General features: G+C 43.1%; 1 protein-coding gene across 3 annotated transcripts in view; it reads left to right on the forward strand.

Annotated features, from left to right (window-relative positions):
• Positions 1-10,942: 10,942 nt before the first annotated feature.
• Positions 10,943-21,813, forward strand: part of RAD21 (RAD21 cohesin complex component) — a 32,569-nt gene continuing 21,698 nt past the window's right edge. Inside the window, exons 1-2 of one of the 3 annotated variants that reach the window (XM_073330282.2) lie at positions 10,943-11,147; positions 21,104-21,274. In XM_073330282.2, the coding sequence (XP_073186383.1) occupies positions 21,131-21,274 (144 nt within the window). In that variant the 5' untranslated portion in view covers positions 10,943-11,147; positions 21,104-21,130. Of the gene's footprint in view, positions 11,148-15,824; positions 16,557-21,103; positions 21,275-21,813 lie in introns of those variants that run through there. The other 2 variants (XM_073330280.2, XM_073330281.2) reach the window with 2 other exon arrangements.

Here is a 21,813-nt window from a genome sequence, read left to right on the forward strand (position 1 = left end):
AGACAATTAGCCTGGGGTGTGGACACTGGGACTACATTCTACTGTCAAGGAAGGAAGGAAACTGAGAATGGGGATTGGGGTGAGGTGGAGTCTGAGACTGGCTGGGCCAGGGGATGGAGGGGGAGACTGGAACTCAGAGGTGAGGGAGACTGGAACTGGCAGGGCAAGGAGCCTGGGAGCCAGGACAAATGTGGTTGGGAGGGGAATGAGAACCAGTGTTGTGCGGGAGACTGAGATAAGACGAGGAGCCAGGAGGAAGACTGGGCATGGAGATTGGAAATATTCAATCTTTTGTTTTATCCACATTGAACATGTATGTCCATATGCCTTATTTACTGGGTCTGAATAGTGCACAATAAGCAAGGCATGGGACCACACACTGAACAACAAGGAGAAAACAAAATGTTGTAAGAGCTGAGCTGCTCACTAAGTGAGCACCATCCACTCTTTGCACTGAAAGAGGCAGGGTCTTGTAGGAAAATAAATAGTATGAGATTCCAGAATTGAAGACTGTAGCATAAGGCATACACAAAGGGGTCTGAGTTAATGTTGCACAGGCAACCTTAATTCTCGCATTTCCTAACTTTTGAGCGCTTGACTTTGCAACCTTAATGATGTTCTTTTAATGTAGTTTTTTTCTGTGCACTATATTATGTAACAGAATGTAGTACTTCAGTTAGTGTCCCTTTTGGGATATACCAAAAGAGGAACTTGTCATGAGAGATGATGGAAGAAATAAAATACTTTGCAGTTAAATAGCTCATTCCAATCAAGAAGCTCAAAGAGCTTTACTTTAGTCTTACAATAGCCCTGTGACCTAGGGCTTTATCGTCAATTTTACAGGTGAGGAAACTGAGGCATCAAGAAAGGATGGGCCTGAACTTGAACCACTGATGGGAGTGGGAGTTTTGCCATTTACTTCAATGGGAACAGAATCTGCCCTAAAAGAAGTGACTCTCTCATGATTAAATAAGTCTGTGGCAGATCCAGGAATAACACGCAGGTCCTGTGCCTTTCAGCCACCTGTCTTAAATGCAAACCCAACTTTATTAGATAGTTAGGGCCAAATTCACCTGTGATATAATGGGCTTGAACGAGTATCCTAGCAGAAAATTTGATCTTAAAAGCCTAATACTGACATCTAGATGCTGACATGGTAAGTTCTTTAAATACAGGGGGGTTGGGTTTTGGTTTTTTTACATCTTGCATCATGTGGTATAAAAGATTCTTAAGCTTCACACACAGTTCCATTCCTGATAACTTCTACTGTTTGGTATGCCTTGCCCAGTGTAATCAAAATCTATACCCCTTAGAGGTAAGCAGCATCTATCTTGCCCCATGTACACCAGGCCAAGAATTGTGTTTGCTGAGCCTAAATTAAAGCCTAGTTTGGCTGGCTAGGATGGACAGAGGTGGTAGGGACCCAATTTATGACAGGACACTTTCCAAACTCAGTTTAAATATGATTTGACATGGTTCACAAAAACTAAACAGAACTAAACAATCTGAATTTGTTTAAAATGCTGTTTTACAGTACTCAGCAAACACTGAGCCCCAGTGTAGATGGGGCATCTGTATCATCAACATACAATCCTGAATCAGCAAAAAGAAGGAAAGAGGAACTGTCTCATATCCTCAGTCCTAATACCTAAAACATACCTTACAAAATCCCTAATGGAAATTCCACTAGACCCCATTAGAATACTCCAGTTGATTTCTTCTGGTTTCTACTGGAGGACCAAAGGCCGCATGAATCAGTAATCTAATGGACTTGTTGTTCTGTCCCAAAAAGAGGCAAAAAGGGGAACTGGGGGTATGACGGGGTGTGGATAGCCCCCACTGGCAAGATAGGGTTAACTCCACATTATGGGCGGCAGAAGTCCCGCCCCTCAGACTGTTGTACCAATAAAATAAAAACCAGCAGGATCTTATTAAAGGGAAAAAGGCAAAATACCACATTTATTGTGAATACAGAAAGAATCATAGTAAGCAGTTAGTTATAGCTATAACATTTCATTCAATCTCATATTTATTCTCACATTCATTCATACAAACACACACACACACACACACACACACACAGGTTCTGCAAGGTTGTTATCATAGTTACCAGCCTTAGAGTTGCTCATGCCAAGCCACTGGCCAGGTGGCCTGGACATGAGGAGGGAGCAGGGCCTTGTCAGATGCTCATCTGATGCTCCTGGAAGTTGGTTTGCAGAATCAGACCCCAAAGTTCTCACTTTTTAGAGTCTATTTTTATAGGAATTTCTTCCTATGCCAGTCTATAGGAATTGCTTCATCATGCTGTTGCTGAATCAATCAGCAGATAGCACATTCCTGACGGCTCCAAGATGTTATCTTGTTCTTTGGTTCTCCCATTCTTGAGGCTGTTGGGTGGATTCCAGTCTGCCCACCGGGGGGGGGTCCTCTGATTATTTCCACTTGACGCCTTCTTCAGCCGATGGACACTGGATTCTTAGGCTGGCACCTCCCTGATCATTCAGTTATTATCCACACCAAGCATCCATCCACATACATCCTCTATCTCTATTTTAATGACAATTGTTAATACAACGAAAGGGCGGGGAGTCTCTGGGTGCTGTTTCTGTTGTTAGAGTATTGTTTTGAGTCTCTCTCTCTGTGAACTGCTTTGAGAACAGACTCTGTCTTAGAATGTACTAACACAATTAGCAGCTTGCAAGTTTCACACATAGAGGGAGAGAAACAGTACCAAAAACCAAGAGACCTCTTAATTAGTAATACCCTGGAATTTGAACTATGGGGAATCAAACTCATTTGTGTTTTTAATTCAGAACTTCTTTAATATGATCCAACAAGACCATGCTGGGCATGCTCCAACTGCTTCCACAGTATAAAAGGGAGCAGCCCCGCTCATTCTAGGCTGATTGCTGAGGAGAGAGGATGGTTGGTGGATGCTTCAGGCCAGGAGCTGCTACAGCTGCAGACTGCAGGAGCCTGAGGACCTGGAGACCAGACTGATGACCTCCGACCCTCAGTGAGTGGCCAGGAGCCAGAGTTCCAAGGAGTAAACCCTGCCACAAAGCCTGAAGGTCCTGAGGGCATAGTGGCTGCTATGGAAGTGGCTCAGGGAGGCAGGGTGAGTGGTATCTACCACCTGAGTAGGTCAGCATGTTGTGGTAGGATTCCCCACTGACTGGGTGATGACCACTGACAGGGCCCTGAACTGGGACCTGGTGGAGAGGGAGGGCCTGGGTCCACCACTGTGGCCACCACCTGCCCCTAGGGGGCAGCCTACTTCCCTGACTCCAGCCACTAGGCCACCCAGCTCTGACCCCAAGTGCTGTTATATTGACTCTGGCCACTAGGCCACACAGCCCTGACCCCAAAGACAGTTATACTGGCACTGCCCATTAGGCCACACAACCCTGAGACTAAGCATAGGTGCTGACTCCCTGGGTGCTCTAGGTCTGGAGCACCTCCAGCCCCCCCTCCTCCCCTGAGCTCACAGCGTCCCTGCTCCTCTGCCTACCTCCCAGTGTTTCCTGCCCAGCTGAGTGGGTGTGGGGGCAGAGGCGGGGTCAAGCACCCATAGGAAAGAGGGGGAGTCGGTGCCTGTGACGCTAAGGGCAGTCATATTGACTCTGGCCACTAGGCCATGATGTTTTCAGCTGAAGGACAGTCTTGTAGACTGTAACCCCAGTGAGATCACACCCTGTCCCGCCCCAAAGGAGGCTGGGGTGTGCATACCACATGACAGGGGGTCATAGTGCATCACAAGCTAAATATGTCTAGTTGGCAGCTTGTGTCAAGTGGAGTGCCCCAGGGGTCGGTCCTGGGGCTGGTTTTGTTCAATATCTTCATAAATGATCTGGAGGATTGTGTGGATTGCACTCTCAGCAAATTTGCGGATGATACTAAACTAGGAGGAGTGGTAGATACGCTGGAGGGCAGGGATAGGATACAGAGGGACCTAGACAAATTGGAGGATTGGGCCAAAAGAAATCTCATGAGGTTCAATAAGGATAAGTGCAGGGTCCTGCACTTAGGACGGAGGAACCCAATGCACTGCTACATACTAGGGACCGAATGGCTAGGCAGCAGTTCTGCAGAAAAGGACCTAGGGGTGACAGTGGACGAGAAGCTGGATATGAGTCAGCAGTGCGCCCTTGTTGCCAAGAAGGCCAATGGCATTTTGGGATGTATAAGTAGGGGCATAGCCAGCAGATCGAGGGACGTGATCGTCCCCCTCTATTTGGCATTGGTGAGGCCTCATCTGGAGTACTGTGCCCAGTTTTGGGCCCCACACTACAAGAAGGATGTGGATAAATTGGAGAGAGTCCAGCGAAGGGCAACAAAAATGATTAGGGGACTGGAACACATGAGTTATGAGTATGTGAGTTCCCTCACAAGAGGCTGAGGGAACTGGGATTGTTTAGTCTGCAGAAGAGAAGAATGAGGGGGGATTTGATAGCTGCTTTCAACTACCTGAGAGGTGGTTCCAGAGAGGATGGTTGTAGACTAGTCTCAGTGGTAGAAGAGGACAGGACAAGGAGTAATGGTCTCAAGTTGCAGTGGGGGAGGTTTAGGTTGGATATTAGGAGAAACTTTTTCACTAGGAGGGTGGTGAACCACTGGAATGCGTTACCTAGGGAGGTGGTAGAATCTCCTTCCTTAGAAGTTTTTAAGGTCAGGCTTGACAAAGCCCTGGCTGGGATGATTTAATTGGGGATTGGACTAGATGACCTCCTGAGGTCCCTTCCAACCCTGATATTCTATGACTGAGTTGACAGTGCAAAACTGTTGCAAAAAAAGCTAACATAGTTCTGTGATATACTAGCAGGAGTGTTGTAAGCAAGACACGAGAAGTAATTCTTCCACTCTACTCTGTGCTGATTAGGCCTCAACTGGAGTATTGTGTCCAGTTCTGGGTGCCACTTTTCAGGAAAGATGTGGACAAACTGGAGAAAGTCCAGAGAAGAGAAACAAAAATGAACAAAGGTCTGGAAAACATGACCTTTGAAGGAAGATTGAAAAAATTAGGTTTGTTTAGTCTGGAGAAGAGAAGACTGAGAGGGAACATAACAGTTTTCAAGTACATAAAAGGTTGTTACAAGGAGGACAAAAAAATTTCGTTAACCTCTTAAGATATGACAAAAAACAATGGGCTTAAAATTACAGCCAGGGAGATTTAGGTTGGGCATTAGGAAAAACTTCTTAACTGTCAGGGTGGTTAAGCACTGGAATAAATTGGCCAGGCATGTTGTGGAATCTCCATCATTGAAGATTTTTAGGAGTAGGTTAGACAAACGCCTGTCGGGAACGGTTTAGATAATACTTAGTCCTACCATGAGTGCAGGAAACTGAACTAGAAGATCTCTCGAGATCCCTTCCTGTCGTACAATTCTATGAAGTTTCACCTTTTATGTATGTACCTGGAAATTTCAAGCATGTATATAAAGATGACCAGGTTGGAACTGTTACAATGGTACTAGCAACAATGAAGTGAGCTGTAGCTCACGAAAGCTTATGCTCAAATCTGTTAGTCTCTAAGGTGCCACAAGTACTCCTTTTCTTTTTACATAAAAAAAGACACTGTGAAAAAATATTACACAGTCAAATTATTCCCTTAAAGACAATGACAAACTTAAAGCTCAAAAGCAGAGGCTCCAGAAGATTTAAAAAAATATATGAATAAACTTATCTGGTAAGTGCTGTTTCTAGTTTTTTGTTAAACATAATTGCTACCTCCCTTTTTCCCCTCCCCAGCCTTATTCTAAGCTGATGTTTAGCAAGAAGCCCTCTGAAGAAGTCAAATACTCAAAAATCATATATACCTTTACACATCTCTTAAGGTTTTTAAAATCTGTTTAAGATTTATCTGCTACATTTTAACCATGAAAATCTAGAGCTGATTCTACTGTTATAAGAACATTTTAGTTAAAGGGAGTGAGTAGCAGTAAAAAGTGAAACTTTTCTCTTCCTAAACATGCTGAAGTTTTGGGTTGTAGTGTTTTTTAGATTTGAAATTGCTCTTTAACTTTTTTACTGATTGCAATAGTCTCAGAGCCAAGAACTCGTTTATCTCTTGCATCATCTCAATAGACTTAAACTCTTAGACTTTAAGATCAGAAGGGACCATCATGATCATCTACTTCAGTGGTTCTCAAACTTTTGTACTGGTGACCCCTTTCACATAGCAAGCTTGTGAGTGCGACCCCCTTTATAAATTAAAAACACCTTTTAATATATTTAACACCATTCTAAATGCTGGAGGCAAAGCAGGGTTTGAAGTGGAGGCTGACAGCTCACGACCCCCCATGTAATAACCTTGTGACCCCCTGTCTGAGAACCCCTGATCTAGTCTGACCTACACATTGCAGGCCACAGAACTTCACCCACCCACTCCTGTAATAGACCCCTAACCTCTGGCTGCTTTACTGAAGTCCTCAAATCCTGGTTTAAAGACTTCAAGTTACAGAGAATTCATCATTTACACTAGTTTAAACCAATCTATATTGTTCTGAAAAATGAGTTTTGGGGCACTGCTGCACTAACCTGCCTGACAATCAGAGTACTTTGCAAGAGCTCTTTCTTGAGTGACTCAGAGGTATGCTGCCTTTTTATCAGCCCCTCAAGGCTCACTGTAGTCTCAAGCATATATTTTCAGTTAGTATCTGCTATGTGTGTCGGTGAGAAACATCTTGTTTGTTAATTATCAGAGGACCATTTAGAATGGAACTGGCATATAAGAAATTAAGTAGTTTACATTTCTAAGGCCTTCAGTAGTGAGAGAGATGGGTTTGCAGCACGTAGTCAAAGATGCAAAACCTAGAAAGTGAAAACAATTCATTTAACTGAATACTATATTATTGTGCATTGTACATTAATTTCCTGTGCTATTTTTATGCTGCTGGTTCTAATCAGACAAAGTGTATTCTGTAAAAAAATAAAAAAACTTGTTCCTGTTTTAATGCATTTTATAAAATTGGCTCTTCATTCATTTCAGAGAACTCAGCCAGGACATGCACAGAGCCCTATTGAAATCGAAGGGGAGGGAGATCCTTCCACGTGGAACTAAGTTTATTGGGACGTTTGTTTCAAACATGCACAAAAAATCCAACAATATACAGTCAGTAGAGACATGTGACATGAACATAATGAAGCAAGAAAGGGTCATTGGATTTGCTAGCCCTGATTCAGGCAAGCAGCACTACTCAGGAAAGCATTCAAGAGTGTGCTTCCATGCTTTTCTGAACAGTGATGGACTTAAACTCATAGACTTTAAGATCAGAAGGGACCATCATGATCATCTACTCCAGTGGTTCTCAAACTTTGGTACTGGTGACCCCTTTCACATAGCAAGCCTCTGAGTGTGACCCCCCCTTATAAATTAACAACACCTTTTAGTATATTTAACACCATTATAAATGCTGGAGGCAAAGCGGGGTTTGCAGTGGAGGTTGACTCGTGTGCAGTTTAGCTGGTAGCTATGTTGTCCACAGTTTGCAGCCATAGATTCTTTACATGTTTCTGTGCAAATCAAAGCAGCTTAAACTCGAGGAAGATGGCGTGTGGAACAGTGGATCCACAGGACAACCTGTATCTCAAATTTGAATGTCCAATGGGGAAACATGGTTACTTCAAAAACATTTATTCAAAGTGAATACAGCTCTCTAGAAAAAGCTGTCCATCTCTTAAGAAAGTTGTTTAGCTGGTGTAAGCTAACTTCCTGTTAAAACTTCTGGATGCACTGACTGGCTGGTGCATTTGACCAGAGGCTGGAAATGAAAATAGGCCTGAATTTCCTTTTAAATGTCACTGAATAGTCCTATTCCCCATATGTTGGTGAAAGAGCATATAATCAACTACAACCTCTCTACCTGGAGTACAGTATGGAATGCAATTAACTGAGCAGAGCCAGATGAGAAATTCAGCGAAATACTGGGAGCAGCCTTCAAATCATACGATATGTTTCTTTTGCTGTGCAATGGCAGTTATAGGGCAACTGAGTCAGCAGGTCAATTTACATTTCGAGCATCAGGTCACTTCTACAGATCACTGTCCAAGTTGAGTGAAATAGAAATGCTACACAAGCAACATGAGTGCTGAAAAATTAAATTAGATTTTTAAAATCCTTTGCTTTAATGCTTTAGGGTATTTATGGCAACTGAAGAAAATTTGTATTAAAAATAAATCTTTTGAACATGGAAGTGGCCCTTTGAAACACTCATACAATAATTTATTCTTTGGTTAAAAATGAAGACAGTTAATTTATATTCTTTAAAAATGGTTGTTTAGTGGTTGGAGCTGGAGCTTTATCCATAAGGAAACAATATATTGTGCTGAGCTTCTATCTAGGCCCTCTAGGGAATCTTTTTGTTTGTTGTATTATATTTTTAGTAATCTTTAGAAGAGCTTCCCACAATTATGTGGCAGCTTAAATGATTGGCTTGATCATTGTATACAGTCATCGTATTTTAAAATCTCCATAGCATTTTAAACCAAACATTTTTACATCGTGTGATTAAGCTCAGCTTCAGGCCATGTCAAGAGACATCTTAATTCTCTGTGGGAGAGAAACGGTCTCATGAGATGACAATCAGAAATCTCTTGGACAAACTATGTAACATTAAATTAGACTGAAGTCTTCTACAGTGATGGACAAGACCCAGTTGGAGAACAAGCTTACAGAGTGAATTGTACTTGATAGTCATGTGAAAACAGTGGACAGAGTAAAGCCAAAGAAATTATCATTCAGATAATTTAGATTTAAATTAGGCTACATTTAGATTGGAAGCTCTTTGGGGCTCAGGCTGCATGTCTGTACGTACTTCTGTGAAATGCTTAGGCACACTTTGGTAGCTCAATAACAATAATTATAGGAGGATCAGACACTAAAATGCTGAAAGAACTGCAAAAAATTGGGCTATGCATCAAGAAAGGATCAAAACTATTCCTTAATAGCCTCATGATTCTTATAGGTCAATAGGTTTTATGGACAAGCTAATTTCAAGTATTTTAGATCTGATTTGCAAGAAAGGATCCCTTCCGTAATAGGAAGTGCTAGACCACAAATATCAAAATTCAGCCCAAGTACCAGAATACCAAAATTAGGTGAGACAAGCAGTACAATGATTTTTAAGTACATGGGTGAGAAAAAGAACTGAATGATATTCAGGAGATATGAAAGAACGTTTTAGGAATGAATCATACTCTTCCCTAAAGTTAAGCTCTGCCACTAATCAAGAATAATGTGGACTGTGACAAGTAGGTAAACAGCTGGCATACCACCCAGTAGTGGGGAGAAAATAATTGTAGCTGTGGGGCAAACCCTTCCTTTTATTAAAAGTGCCATGTTATATTTAATGTCCTATTGAGAGCGGAAGGACTTCTGATTAAAATGCATGGAACTCAATATATGTACCGCTGAAATAACAAGTCAGTCTTGCTGAGACTAAAAATTTGTGGTTCCGGGGAGTTTAAGTGTTTTCAACCTGGTGCTTCAACCACTAAGCCACTATACTGAGAAAAAAAGAAAGGGGTTAGTAGTGTTACAGAAGGCATTTTCTGACAGCAGGCATCCTGGCAGCATTACTTTACCCCAGCAAAGTTCCATGTGGGGCATAAGGAGAATCAGTATTTGCTTTGGATAAAGATTCTAATGAGACACTAAGGAAAATGAATGCTGAAAACTTCAAAACTGAGTCAGAAGAAGAGGGATCAGGAGACTAGACTGCATATTTTTACACTGTTTGTTTGATATGCTGTCATCTGCTAAGATATATTGTTGTCTGATATGATAGATTTGCTCAATTACAGTAATATTGTTTAAATCCTTGGAGGGAAAGCGGAGTTTCCTGGTATTTCCGTGTTCCATTTTGTTTATGTGCTGATAGTCTACTTAAAAAAATGTACAATATTGTTTTATAAGAAAGTTTTCATTATGCTTATATATTTAAGGTCTCTTTGGGACGAGGATGATTTATGGCACTTCATTTTATAGTTGAGCCAATATGTTGTTTGACTTTGTAGCCATGGTTTCAGAGACTCGCTGATGCCTCATAGAGATGACTGAAAAACATTCTATTCAGAAAAAAAGGTTTCCTGGTTTTCTATATTGTTTCTTCCCTCCAATAAAAATACATTCTTTGTTTACTAATCATCTACTCCTGCTGCTTATTTTTCACATGCAGTCATAATCCTTTCTGTGAGATAATACAGTTGGTTGCTGGGGAAATGCTTGCTATTTTCAAACTCCCAAAACATGTGGTGCTGAAACCAAATTACTTCAAGCAAGGAGAAAGATAGGGGGTGCATAGGTGCCATGTCCAGCCACAGGAGGAAGTGGTTACTGAACATTGTTGAGGAAAGGGAGAAGAAGTATCCATAGTACTCTAGAGGGCAGGAGTGAGCTGTGAAGGTTGGAGGGAAGACCTGACAGCTGGGCCTCCAGTGGGGAAGCAGGCTTTAAAAGGGGGCTGCCATCTGACTCATGATTTTTGATCCCCTGCCCTGAGGCTGATCCCTGCATGCTGTGCTGGGGCTGACAGTATTTCATAAGCCTGATGCCCAGGGCTGTAACTATACAGCTGCCTCGCCACAGACCTGATGCCATGTACCCTAGCAACTGCGCTAGCCACTCCCGCCCCAGAGGGGGCGCTACCACTGCCCTCTTCCTTTCCGGGCGGGCTATTTCAACCGCACCGGCTCAGCGACCACGCGCAATTCTTCTTCCTCAGCTCGTTCTCCACGGCCCGGGCCCTAGCCCCGCCCCCTTTCCTTGGGCCTTGTCAGTCTCAGCGGTTGCGCATGCGCCTTTTCAGCACTTTTCAACGCTCCGCCCTTTTCCGTCGTTCTGCTACTGGGAGGTCGGGGCTGGGGCGCACGCGCATTTGGTATCTTCTTGCCTTCCCTCCCGGAGTCCTGATCGTCATAGTGGTTGCAGTTCCGCGCATGCGTGTTTGGTCTCCGTGCCGGGAGGGGGGCATTTTAACAGTAAACATCCTGCCGATTTGAACGGCGGGTTTGGGCGGCAGGAAGGGCTGCGGCCGCCATCTTGTTTGTTTGAGTGGCTCGGATCGGGGAGGAGGCGGAGCGGTGTAGTTACCGAGCCCAGCCCCGCCAGCCGCTGCATTGGCCTCCCCTGCCGCCACGCAAGACTCGGGGTAAGGAGCCGGCCTCGCTGCGCCCGCCGCGGCGGAGCAGGCAGCGCGTCTCGCGGGGGGATCCGCCGCCGTCCGAAGGGCGGGGGCGGCCGGGCTCAGGGCGCTGCGCTTCCTCCGGGACGCGGAGAGGCCTAGTCCTCGCCGCCCCGTGCTGCGGCTGGGCACCCGTGGCCCGCTGCTCCCGGGGCCCCTCCAGCCGAGTCCGGGAGGCGGGGAGACGCGGGGCATTAATGTGTCTTCTGGGGCCGCTTCCCCAGAGGCGCGCGGGGGTTGCGGCCAGTGCCTGCGGGAGCCGGGAGGGCAGCTCCGTAGTCCGCTGCCCCCTGGAGCCTGCCCAGCTGCCGAGCGGAGGCGGGTGAGGCCCGTGAGGGAGCCCCGGGCAGGCAGCTCGGAGCAGTTCGGCGTGAGCCTGGGGTGGGGGAGCTGCTGCAAAACTTCTCCATAAGCGAAGGTGACGTGCCCCCAAATCCCCGCTTCCTAGCCCCTCAGGTGCGGCCCTGAGCTGCTGGATGTGAGGGGCTGCTGCCGGCATTGGATCCGTGTCCAGCCCGGGGCACCGGGCAGGTGATTGGGGGCGGGGGGTTCAGTGCGTATCTGGCGGCGGTGCGCTTTTAAATGTGAAGCGATCAGAGGCCCTCAGTAGAAATCTTTGCTTCCCTCTGTACGGGGCAACTAATTTATATTCATATAGACTATTATGTGGGACACTATTTTGCGAACCTTTTCCTGAAACTGTAAACTCTGGGATTGGGTTTATGGGGGATTGCTTTTGGGGTTGTGGGAAGTGAAGGTTTAGAAGGGGGGGACCTGAAAGGGAAAAGTTTGAGAACCCCCTTACACTAGAAAATATGTTTTTGGAGGGATGGGTCAGTCCTGTATTAGCAGAGGTGGATAATCTAAGGCTTTTCTACTAGCAGTAATTAATGCAATAACTAGTGATTAGTTTAAGTGGTACATCAAAGAGCTATCCCTGTTACCTTTGCTCGATTTTTAGAGTTGAGGTTTTTGGGACAATAGGATTGCCTGTATTGCCCTCTACATGTTTATAATATTTGTAGCTCTATACTATAATGACTGTAATCTAATCCTGTCTTCATGGTTTCATCTGGTCTCCTGCAGAAGTCAGGAAGGATCTTTCTCTCACACACACATACACTCCTGATGTACAACTGTATTCTGGAGCGGGGGGGGGGGGTGGTTGGGCTCACCTTCCTCTGAAGCATACCACTCACCATACCTAGAGATGGGATACTAGCTGGGGTGGACTAGTGCTCGGAAGTGGCACAGAGAATCTTGCTCACATGCTTATGCTCTAGCTGATCACTAGATTTGGTGTTTGGGAGGAGTTTTCCCCAAGATCAGATTGGCAGGGTCCTTGGGATTTTTTTTCACCTTCCTCTGCAGCATGAGAGGAAGCCTGGATTGTGTGCTGGATATATCTCAACTAAGTGATTCTCTGCCATCACAGGGATCTTGGGATCCCTGCTGTTCTCAAGTGGTGGTGCACAACAGTTTAGCCTCCTGAGGACTAAAATTATCTTTTTTAACTGAAGTCATTGGACTCAACATTGGGGTATATGGGTGAAAAACTTAATGACTTGTGATGTGTAGGAGGTCAGAATAGATGATCTTGTGATTCCTTTTAGCTTTTCTGAAATCTGCCTCAGAATCACCCTGCTTGCCAAAGTTCAGCTGTAACAGTCACGTTTTCCTTTTTTTAAAATGTTTTTTTTGTTGCTGTCTTATTTAAATTAATTTACCTTGTTCGTTGAATTTGAATACTTTGGGCAAGAATATTTCAGAATTTCTACAGTAGTTTCTTTGGCCAAGATTCAGCAAACACGTGCTCTCTTTCACAAATGTGAGTAGTCTTCTTGACCTGTCTTTGTAGGATCGGGGCCTTAATTTACTTTCTAAAGACTTGTAAGCATGTGGCATGCTGTGAATTTCTAAATAGTAATTAAAACAAAATGAACCCAGTATATTGACAATCTGAGAAAGTGGGTAAGGTGGGAAAATTGGCATATAAGTTATTTAAGTTAATCAATTATAGAGAAGATTGTGAGGAACTTCAGGGACCTAACCAAGCTAGATAAATTGACAGATATTGTGGTAGACTAAGTTCAGTGTTGGTAAAAGCAAAATAGTGTCCATTGAAGGGAAAAATTTGAACTAGCCTGACCATTAACTTAACTCAGGAAAGGGGCCTGGCGCTCATTGTGGGAGTGAAGACCTACTCAGTGTGAAGCTGTGGTCAAAAAAGCAAGAAAGACATTAAGATGCATAAGTAACAGGATGGAGAATAATATTAAAACTATGCTATTATGTAAATCAATTGAATACCCTCATCTGGAATATTATGTGCAGTTTATCTGACTCAAAAAGGATATAGCAAAATATAAAGGGGCTAAGGGAAGGGCAGCAATAATGTGGGGTATGGAAAAACTCTGGTATGAGAAGTGATTGAAAAGATGGGGATTTTTTACCTTAAGAGACAAATGCGATGTAACATGATAAAAAGTATATAAAATAATGATAGAGAGAAGGTAGATCAGGAACTTCTGTTCTCCCTTTCTCTTAACCAAGAACAAAGGAACATGATGGCAGATTCAAACTGATAAAAGGAATTTTTCATGCAGTGTGTAATTAAAATGTGGAAAAGCCCAAGATTTTACCTAGATTCAAAGAGCTGTTGGACACTTACAGGGCTAACGAGTATTTCCAGAATTACAATAGTTTAATGCTAATACATTTCAGAAGGGATATAAAACCTAATGCTTTAGATTTAACCCAATCTCTAATGACTGGAAATTAGGATGAGCCTTTCTGGGGGGCAGATTATATCACATCTGCCCATTCTGAGGTTTTTTGCACCTTCCTAAGACGCATCTGGTGCTGGCCGTTGTCCAAGACCGGATGTTGGGGTAGATGGACCAGCGGTCTAATTCAGTGTGGCAATTTCAACATTCTTTTTTTTCAGTTTTACTTTATATACACGGTGTGGTCAAATGTACAGACACAGTATAGTCAATTTTCCCGTGATTGTTTTGGTCTTTCTACAGCAACGTAGAGACACGCTTTAAACAAAATAGGAATATTTGATTATCAAAACACAAATAGGCAGGAAGGTTCAGGGACAACTGTAGGATTTGAAATAATTTTAACTTGATTAGACTTCAGTTTGGTGTCACTTTTTAAAAGGACACATGTTTGACAGGGCCAAAATTTGATCATAGCAGAAAGTTTCCCAGTCTGAGATGAGTGGGGCTGCACATGAGGTGCCCAATAGGTTTGCTGGGCAGAAGAATAGATCACTGTGTAGAACAGTGGTTCTCAACCAGTGGTCGGGGGCCATGAGCAGGTTTCAGGGGGGCTGCCAAGGATGGCCAGCATTAGGCTTGCTAGGACCCAGGGCAGAAAAGCCAAAGCCCTACCATGCAGGACTACAGCCTGGTGCCCCAAGCATCCCCACCCGGGGCTAAAGCCGAAGCCTGAGCAACTTAGCTTCACGTGGGTCCTGCTTGCTACCCCCCTAACATCAGCCCTGGCTTTTATATGCAGAAAAACAATTGTTGTAGCACAGTTGGGCTGTGGAGTTTTTCTAGCATCAGAGGGACTCAGAAAGAAAAAGGTTGAGAACCCCTGGTGTAGAGGAAAGTTGTAGGATCCCAGATCTGATCCATTGCTTCTCTAGTTAAAATGGCAGGTGGCTACTTGAAAGTAATTACAAAGAGGAGTCCTTGTGGCACCTTAGAGACCAACAAATTTATTTGGGCATAAGCTCTCGTGGGCTAGAACCCACTTCATCAGATGCATGGAGTGGAAAATACAGTAGCAGGTATAAATACACAGCACACGAAAAGATGGGAGTAGCTTTACCAAGTGGGAGGTCAGTCTAACGAGGCAATTCAGTTAACAGTAGGATACCAAGGGAGGAAAAATCACTTTTGTAGTGGTAATGAGAGTGGCCCATTTCAAACAATTGACAAGAAGGTGTGAGTGACTGTTGGGGGAAATTAGGTTTTGTAATGACCCAACCACTCCCAGTCTTTATTCAGGCCTAATTTGATGGTGTCCAGTTTGCAAATTAATTCCAGTTCTGCAGTTTCATGTTGGAGTCTGTTTTTGAAGTTTTTTTTGTTGAAGAATTGCCACTTTTAGGTCTCTAATCGAGTGACCAGAGAGATTGAAGTGTTCTCTGACTGGTTTTTGAATGTTCTAATTCTTGACATCTGATTTGTGTCCATTTATTCTTTCTTGTAGAGACTGTCTGGTTTGGCCAATGTACATGGCAGACATTGGTGGCACATGATGGCATATATCACATTGGTAGATGTGCAGGTGAACGCGTCCCTGATGTAAGGAGAGTGGTCACTTTAGATAAGTTATTACCAGCAGGAAAGTGGGTTTGCGGGGGGGGGGGGGTGAGAAAACCTGGATTTGTGCTGGAAATGGCCCAACTTGATTATCATACACATTGTAAGGAGAGTGATCACTTTAGATAAGCTATTACCAGCAGGAGAGTGGGGTGGGAGGAGGTATTTTTTCATGCTTTGTGTGTATAAAAAGAACTTCTACATTTTCCACAGTATGCATCCGATGAAGTGAGCTGTAGCTTACGAAAGCTTATGCTCAAATAAATTGGTTAGTCTCTAAGGTGCCACAAGTACTCCTTTTCTTTTTGCGAATATAGACTAACATGGCTGTTACTCTGAAACACATCCCTGATGGTGTGGCTGATGTGGTTAGGTCCTATGATGGTGTCCTTTGAATAGATATGTGGACAGAGCTGGCACCGAGGTTTGTGGCAGGGTTTGGTTTCTTGGTTGGTGTTTTTGTTGTGTGGTGGTTAGTTGCTGGTGAGTATTTGCTTCAGGTTGGGGGGCTGTCTGTAAGCGAGGACTGGCCTGTCTGATACAGACTAACACGGCTACTGCTCTGAAAGTAATTAATTACCCTTCCTGCATTTGTTGTGAGCCCTAATGTTGTTGGTTGTAGGAGCAGCTCACATGCACAGGTGTATAGTCAAGGAGTACCAGGCCAACCCAAGCTTCTCTTTGCACATCTAGCAGTTAGTTCAGCATTGGGTTGTATCAGATGTCCTATTCTTCCCCCCCCCCCCCCCCCCCCCCATCTGTCTGCACTTTTCTGGAGAGAAGAGTCAGACCAAAAAAAGTAAAGGAGAGAAAAGAAAGAAACAAGGAAAAGAAAATATACTGGATTGGTCCTGCTTTGAGCAGGGGATTGGACTAGATGACCTCCTGAGGTCCCTTCCAACCCAGATGTCTATGATTTTACGACAGAAGCATGAGAAAAAGGCAGCAACAGTTGATGCCATGCTGCAAAGGATCGTGGGTGGTGCCTATGCACCAGTGCACCCCAGGTGGGGATTCCAAGAAGAGAAAGTTGGTAAGCACTTCAGTAATAATTCCACTGGAAATGTATTTTAAAATTTGTACAAACTGCATGAGAATGTATTCTCATTGCAATTTTGGGATAGTGCATTAGAACTTAGAAGTGATGCTGACTTGTGTATTTTTTTTTCAAGCAGACCACATTGAATAAAGTAGACATTGCAAATGGAAATTAATGTTTTAATGTAAGGTGTTGTAACTTATAAATGCATTTGTTAAATTATTTTTAGTCTGGTAACGTCACTCCTTAAATTTTCCTCTATTTATATGTATAACCTTCTGTGGCAGCATGTCCATAATATATGGAGGAAAATTGCTAATCTCTGCCAGAAGCAATTTACTTCTACTTTGTTTCCTCTTTTCAAGATTTTCAATACTTGAAACAAGTAACTCTCATTCTTCTCTAACATTACACTTAAGTTTCAGGCTATCCATAACCCTTGCATAGATTTAGCTATTCTCAGTGCTAGTCCTGTGAAACATCAGAATGCTGACCACTTACCATTTGGACTTCCTATCCCCATCTTCCCCACAACAAAAGTGTAATAGGTTCCCAGCCCTGTTTGTTGTATTAATGACCTGTTTGTGTGAAAGATTAAACCTTTCCCTATTGCATTGGGGAGCACTTCCTCGCTCCCCCTTCTCCCCCCAAATGCCCATGTATATTCCCTAAATAGAAGAAATAAACAATTTGTCCTCACAAGGACCTAATCTTGTTACCCCCTTAGCATTAGTGCTTGTGTGTTCCTGGCACTGTAGGAAAGTTACTTCCTCTTGTAGCTCTAATATGGGGAGCATGCAGACTGAGTGCAGCAATATTGCTGAAAGATAGTAGTGGTAAAATAGCAGCTGCTAACATGGCTATCTGTGCTGTCAGGGAACTGGAGTGAACACAGTTGCTTTTGTGTCTTATTGGGCCACATAATGCTTTTCATGTTTAATGGGAAGCCTTCATTATATTTTCAGGCCTGAGTCAAGTATGTTTGATCTTTCCCTGAAGTTTAAGCTATATATTTTGAGCTGATTGTGAACATGTCAAATCTAATAATTATGCCAATCCACAAAAATCAGAGAACAGTTTTTATAACTGGAGTTGGAAGGTTGTGACAGAGTAATGCTGATGGCTTTAACTCCTCACTCCTTCTCCATTCTCTTATTCCTAATGTTTTTGAGAAATATTGCATTGTACAACAAACCCACCTCATATATTTGTGGAATACTTTTTTAAACCCATTGCACTGAGAAATACAGTTTGATTTATAATGTCCCCCTTCATTTGAAAATCTGGGTGGTTCCCATAAAATTCCTCCTTCAGCAAGTCTTTTGGAGGATCCTCTACATCTCTCCTTCTCCTCCCCCCAACTTTCAGTGGGGGTGCAACAGATTTCTGTCCTTGGGTCCTTTCTCTTCTCCCTCTTTACGTTAGCTGGGGGTAATCTCATTTGCAGGTACAAATTCAACTACCACAACTATTTCTGGTGACTCTTAGATCTTTCTCTACTCCAGGCCTGTCTTTCTAGCCAAACAACAATCTCAACATGTCTCCCTGCCATGTGGATGTCTAGCCATAAATCTAAGCTCAACATGGCTGAAAGGGAGCTCTTCACCTTCCCCTCACCTCTCTTTTCTATCATTGTGAGCAGTACTACCATCTTTCCTGTCACTCAGGCCTGTAGCCTGGCTGTCCTCTTCAACTCAGTCCTCTGCCTGACTCTTGGCAGTTCTTTCTGCATACAATCTCTAAGATTTGGCCTTTCCTTTCATCCACACTGCTAAAACTCTCATCCAAGGTCTCATCATCTCATTTCCCAATTAGTGCAACATCCTTTTCTCTAGCCTTAACAAATGCAAATTTGCCCTGCTCATATCCATTCAGATTGCTACTGCAAAAATCGTTCTCATAGCACATAGCTTTGATCACATCATCCCTCTCTATGAATCCCTCACGGGCTCTCCCTTCTCTTTCACATCAAACATAAGATACTTGTCTTTACATTCAAGGCCCTTTGAGTTCTATCCCCACCCTATCTATAATCTCTCATTTACTCATGAGAGTTGAGTCCTGCCCCTGAAGAGCTTGTAATGCCAAGCTCCGTCACCCACTTCTTAATCTTCAAAGGAGTGCTTTTTTTAATGCGGCCCCTTATGTTTTGGAGGAGCTCCCTATAAACATCTGTAAAACTTAACCCATTATACTACTTTAAAACTTTTTCCATGATACCTACAAAAAAAATTAACAATGGTTAGGCTGCCAGTGTGCTGAGACACTACCTGTAATACTGACCTATGTTGTTGCATTGTTTCCTTGTACTCCCCCATTTATCTGCCTGTATCCATCTTTCTCATGCCTTATACCTATGCTGTAAGGTCTTTGGGGCAAGAGCTGTTTTTTGTTGTTGTTGTTGTTCTGTTTGTACAGTGTCTAGCACAGTGGGATCCCAGTTTGTGACTGGAGCTTGTTGGTGCTATGGTAATACTCTAGCACTAATAAAACACAAATTCCGATAAGTATAAACCAAATTACATGAGTGGGCATGCTGAGATCAGGTTGCAGAATATTGCACAACTGTGAAGTAACTGGAACAATGTAAGGGTATGTCTACACTGCAATTAAACACCCATGGATGTTGTTAGGGGCTGTTTAAATGCAGTGTAGACTTCTGGACTCAGCCTGGAGCCTGGGCTCTAAGACCTTGCATGGTGGGAGGCTCCCAGAGCTTGGGATGCAGCCTTAACCAGGAAGTCTACACTGCAATGAAACAGTCCTGCAGCCTGATTCAGTGAACCTGATTCAGCTGGCACAGGCCAGCCACAGTTTATTTGCAGTTTAGACATTGCAATTCTGTAAACCCTTGGGACCACAGGTTTAAACGTGGCTTGGAATCACAGGAAGCCTACATTCTGTATGCCACCCTGCGTTTTGGAAACTTTCCAGCAGGAGACAGTTGTCAGTTTTGCTAGAAATTGATGCTCCTCTGCTTGATGCATCGAATTAAACCGTTCTGGTCCTAGTGTCATATGCTGTGCCTGCTGGGGAGGTGTTCTATATAGGAGCTTTAAAGGCATAAGTTTGATCCTCCATTATAGGTACAATGAGAGCGAGAGAAGGATAGAAGAGGCAAGACAGATGGTGATTGGACTTGCCAGGAGCTGGATCCATCCTCTGAGGATGGTAGCATGCTCCCCTTACTTGCTCATTTCTGATTAGATGACTAGTGGTTTTGGTTTTCTACTTCCTGAATACATACACTTAATTACTGGTAAGGATACAATTTTTGTCACAGAGGTCATGGATTCCATGACTTTAGTGGACCTCCATGACTTCTTTGGCATCAGCTCCCACCACAGCAGCAGATCAGGAGCAGCTACCTGCGCCTGCTGCAGTAGCAGCAACCAGGGCTGGAGCAGCGGCTGACAGTCAGCCCTCAGCAGGACTCGGACTGTTAATCTCAATCTCAGACTTTTTTAGTAAGTCACAGATTGCGGGCTTCTGTGAATATTTGTTTATTTCCCGTGACCTGTTCATGACTTTTGCTAAAAATACCTGTGACAAAATTTTAACCTTAATTATTAGGTTCGTATGGGTTTCCCCATAATCTGGTGATGGGATTGTAGTCTTATGTCTATCTCGTATGGTGACCATCCCTCATAAATACAGTACATTTCCTCTTCTCAAAGCTGTTAGGAGCGGGCTCTTGCACCACCAGCAGCAAGACTAAAGGACAATAGGAAAACCATGCTACACTCAGAGGGAAAGGGCTGTAGATAAGAAGAGTTCTTTAGGAAGGTTGGAATAAACATATGGAAGGCTTTTAAAATGAGTAGAACTCTTAACTTTTTGTTCTGGAATGAAAAGATGCAAGAACTGTTTGAGGATGGAAAGACTATAATTTTTGTGTGTGTGAAAAGTTAGGTCAATAGTATTCCACATGTGCTGGAGTCTGAATAGCTGGCACTTGATAAGACTATGTAGAAGACTGTGGTGAATGGAGATGGAAGCATGAATAAAGATTTTTACAATGGAGGAGTCCTAGTGACCAGCATCGGGAAATAAGCTCTGGGAAGAATCATAGATAGGTCTAATAAGAGACCAAAGTTCATGGTCAAGGATGATGCTAAACTTAGACCATTGCTGGCAGATGTTTGTCTAGGTATACTTAATCCTGCCTCAATGCTGGGAGATAGACTTAAGTGGCCTTTTGAGGTCCCTTCCAGCCCCACATTTCTGTAGGTGACTTTTTTCTAGTTTACCTGCTCAAGTTTCCAATGCAATACAATTATACACTTATAAACATATAGCCACCAATGGGAAAAAAGAGCAAAACTCTCTCAATCTTGAACGAAATCCTTTCATGTTTCAAGGTATGAGGGGCATTTTTGATCTACTTGAAAATTTCTGTCCTTTTTTTCTTGTATAAAACCATTCTAGAATCTTACTGGTTGAAAAGAAAACATGTCGATAGCCTCCAAGTGGCGCACATATACATATGAATGTTTGCAGTAACCCAATTCAATAGAAAATAATTACATTTTTCTTTACAGGTTTGCACCTTATAGGTGGCTGGGACAATGTTCTACGCCCATTTTGTCCTGAGCAAGCGTGGGCCGCTGGCCAAAATCTGGCTAGCGGCCCACTGGGATAAGAAGCTAACCAAAGCCCATGTATTCGAGTGTAATCTAGAGAGCAGCGTGGAGAGTATCATCTCACCTAAGGTATTTATTTTACAGTGATCTTGATGTTAATGTTGCTGGTTCAGCAGAGATAAATTATGACAGCACATGATCAATATACAAGAAGTAACTAATATACTGATGCCTTAACCTGAAAAATTCTAAAAATGTTAACTTTTAATGAAAAAAGTATGCTCGCTATTGTTTTACATGAAGTATGAAATAATCCATGAATTCTAAGAAATCTGAGCTTTTCACTCAATTCTTGTTTTATAGTTTTGCAAGAAGTGACCAGGTTTCAGATTTGGTCCTTTGGTTAATAGGTTTTATGCAGAGTATCTTTATCTGAATTATCTTGACGTACCATGTGTACACATGGACATTTTTTATGGTGGGAGTGGGAAAGGGAAAAAACATCTTGTACCTGTCAGCGGGTAGCTTTCAAAGGACTTACGGTAACATTTGAATACACTTGTCATTGAGAGCTATTGAAATAAAGAATGATTATTTAAATACTCTTTTTTGCCCTTAATGTTCAAAGGGTTGAAAAATGTAGTCGATAGCAAGTAATGTTATTGAGT

Source organism: Lepidochelys kempii, chromosome 2, assembly GCF_965140285.1.
Source record: "Lepidochelys kempii isolate rLepKem1 chromosome 2, rLepKem1.hap1, whole genome shotgun sequence".
Classification (NCBI taxonomy): domain Eukaryota; kingdom Metazoa; phylum Chordata; order Testudines; family Cheloniidae; genus Lepidochelys; species Lepidochelys kempii.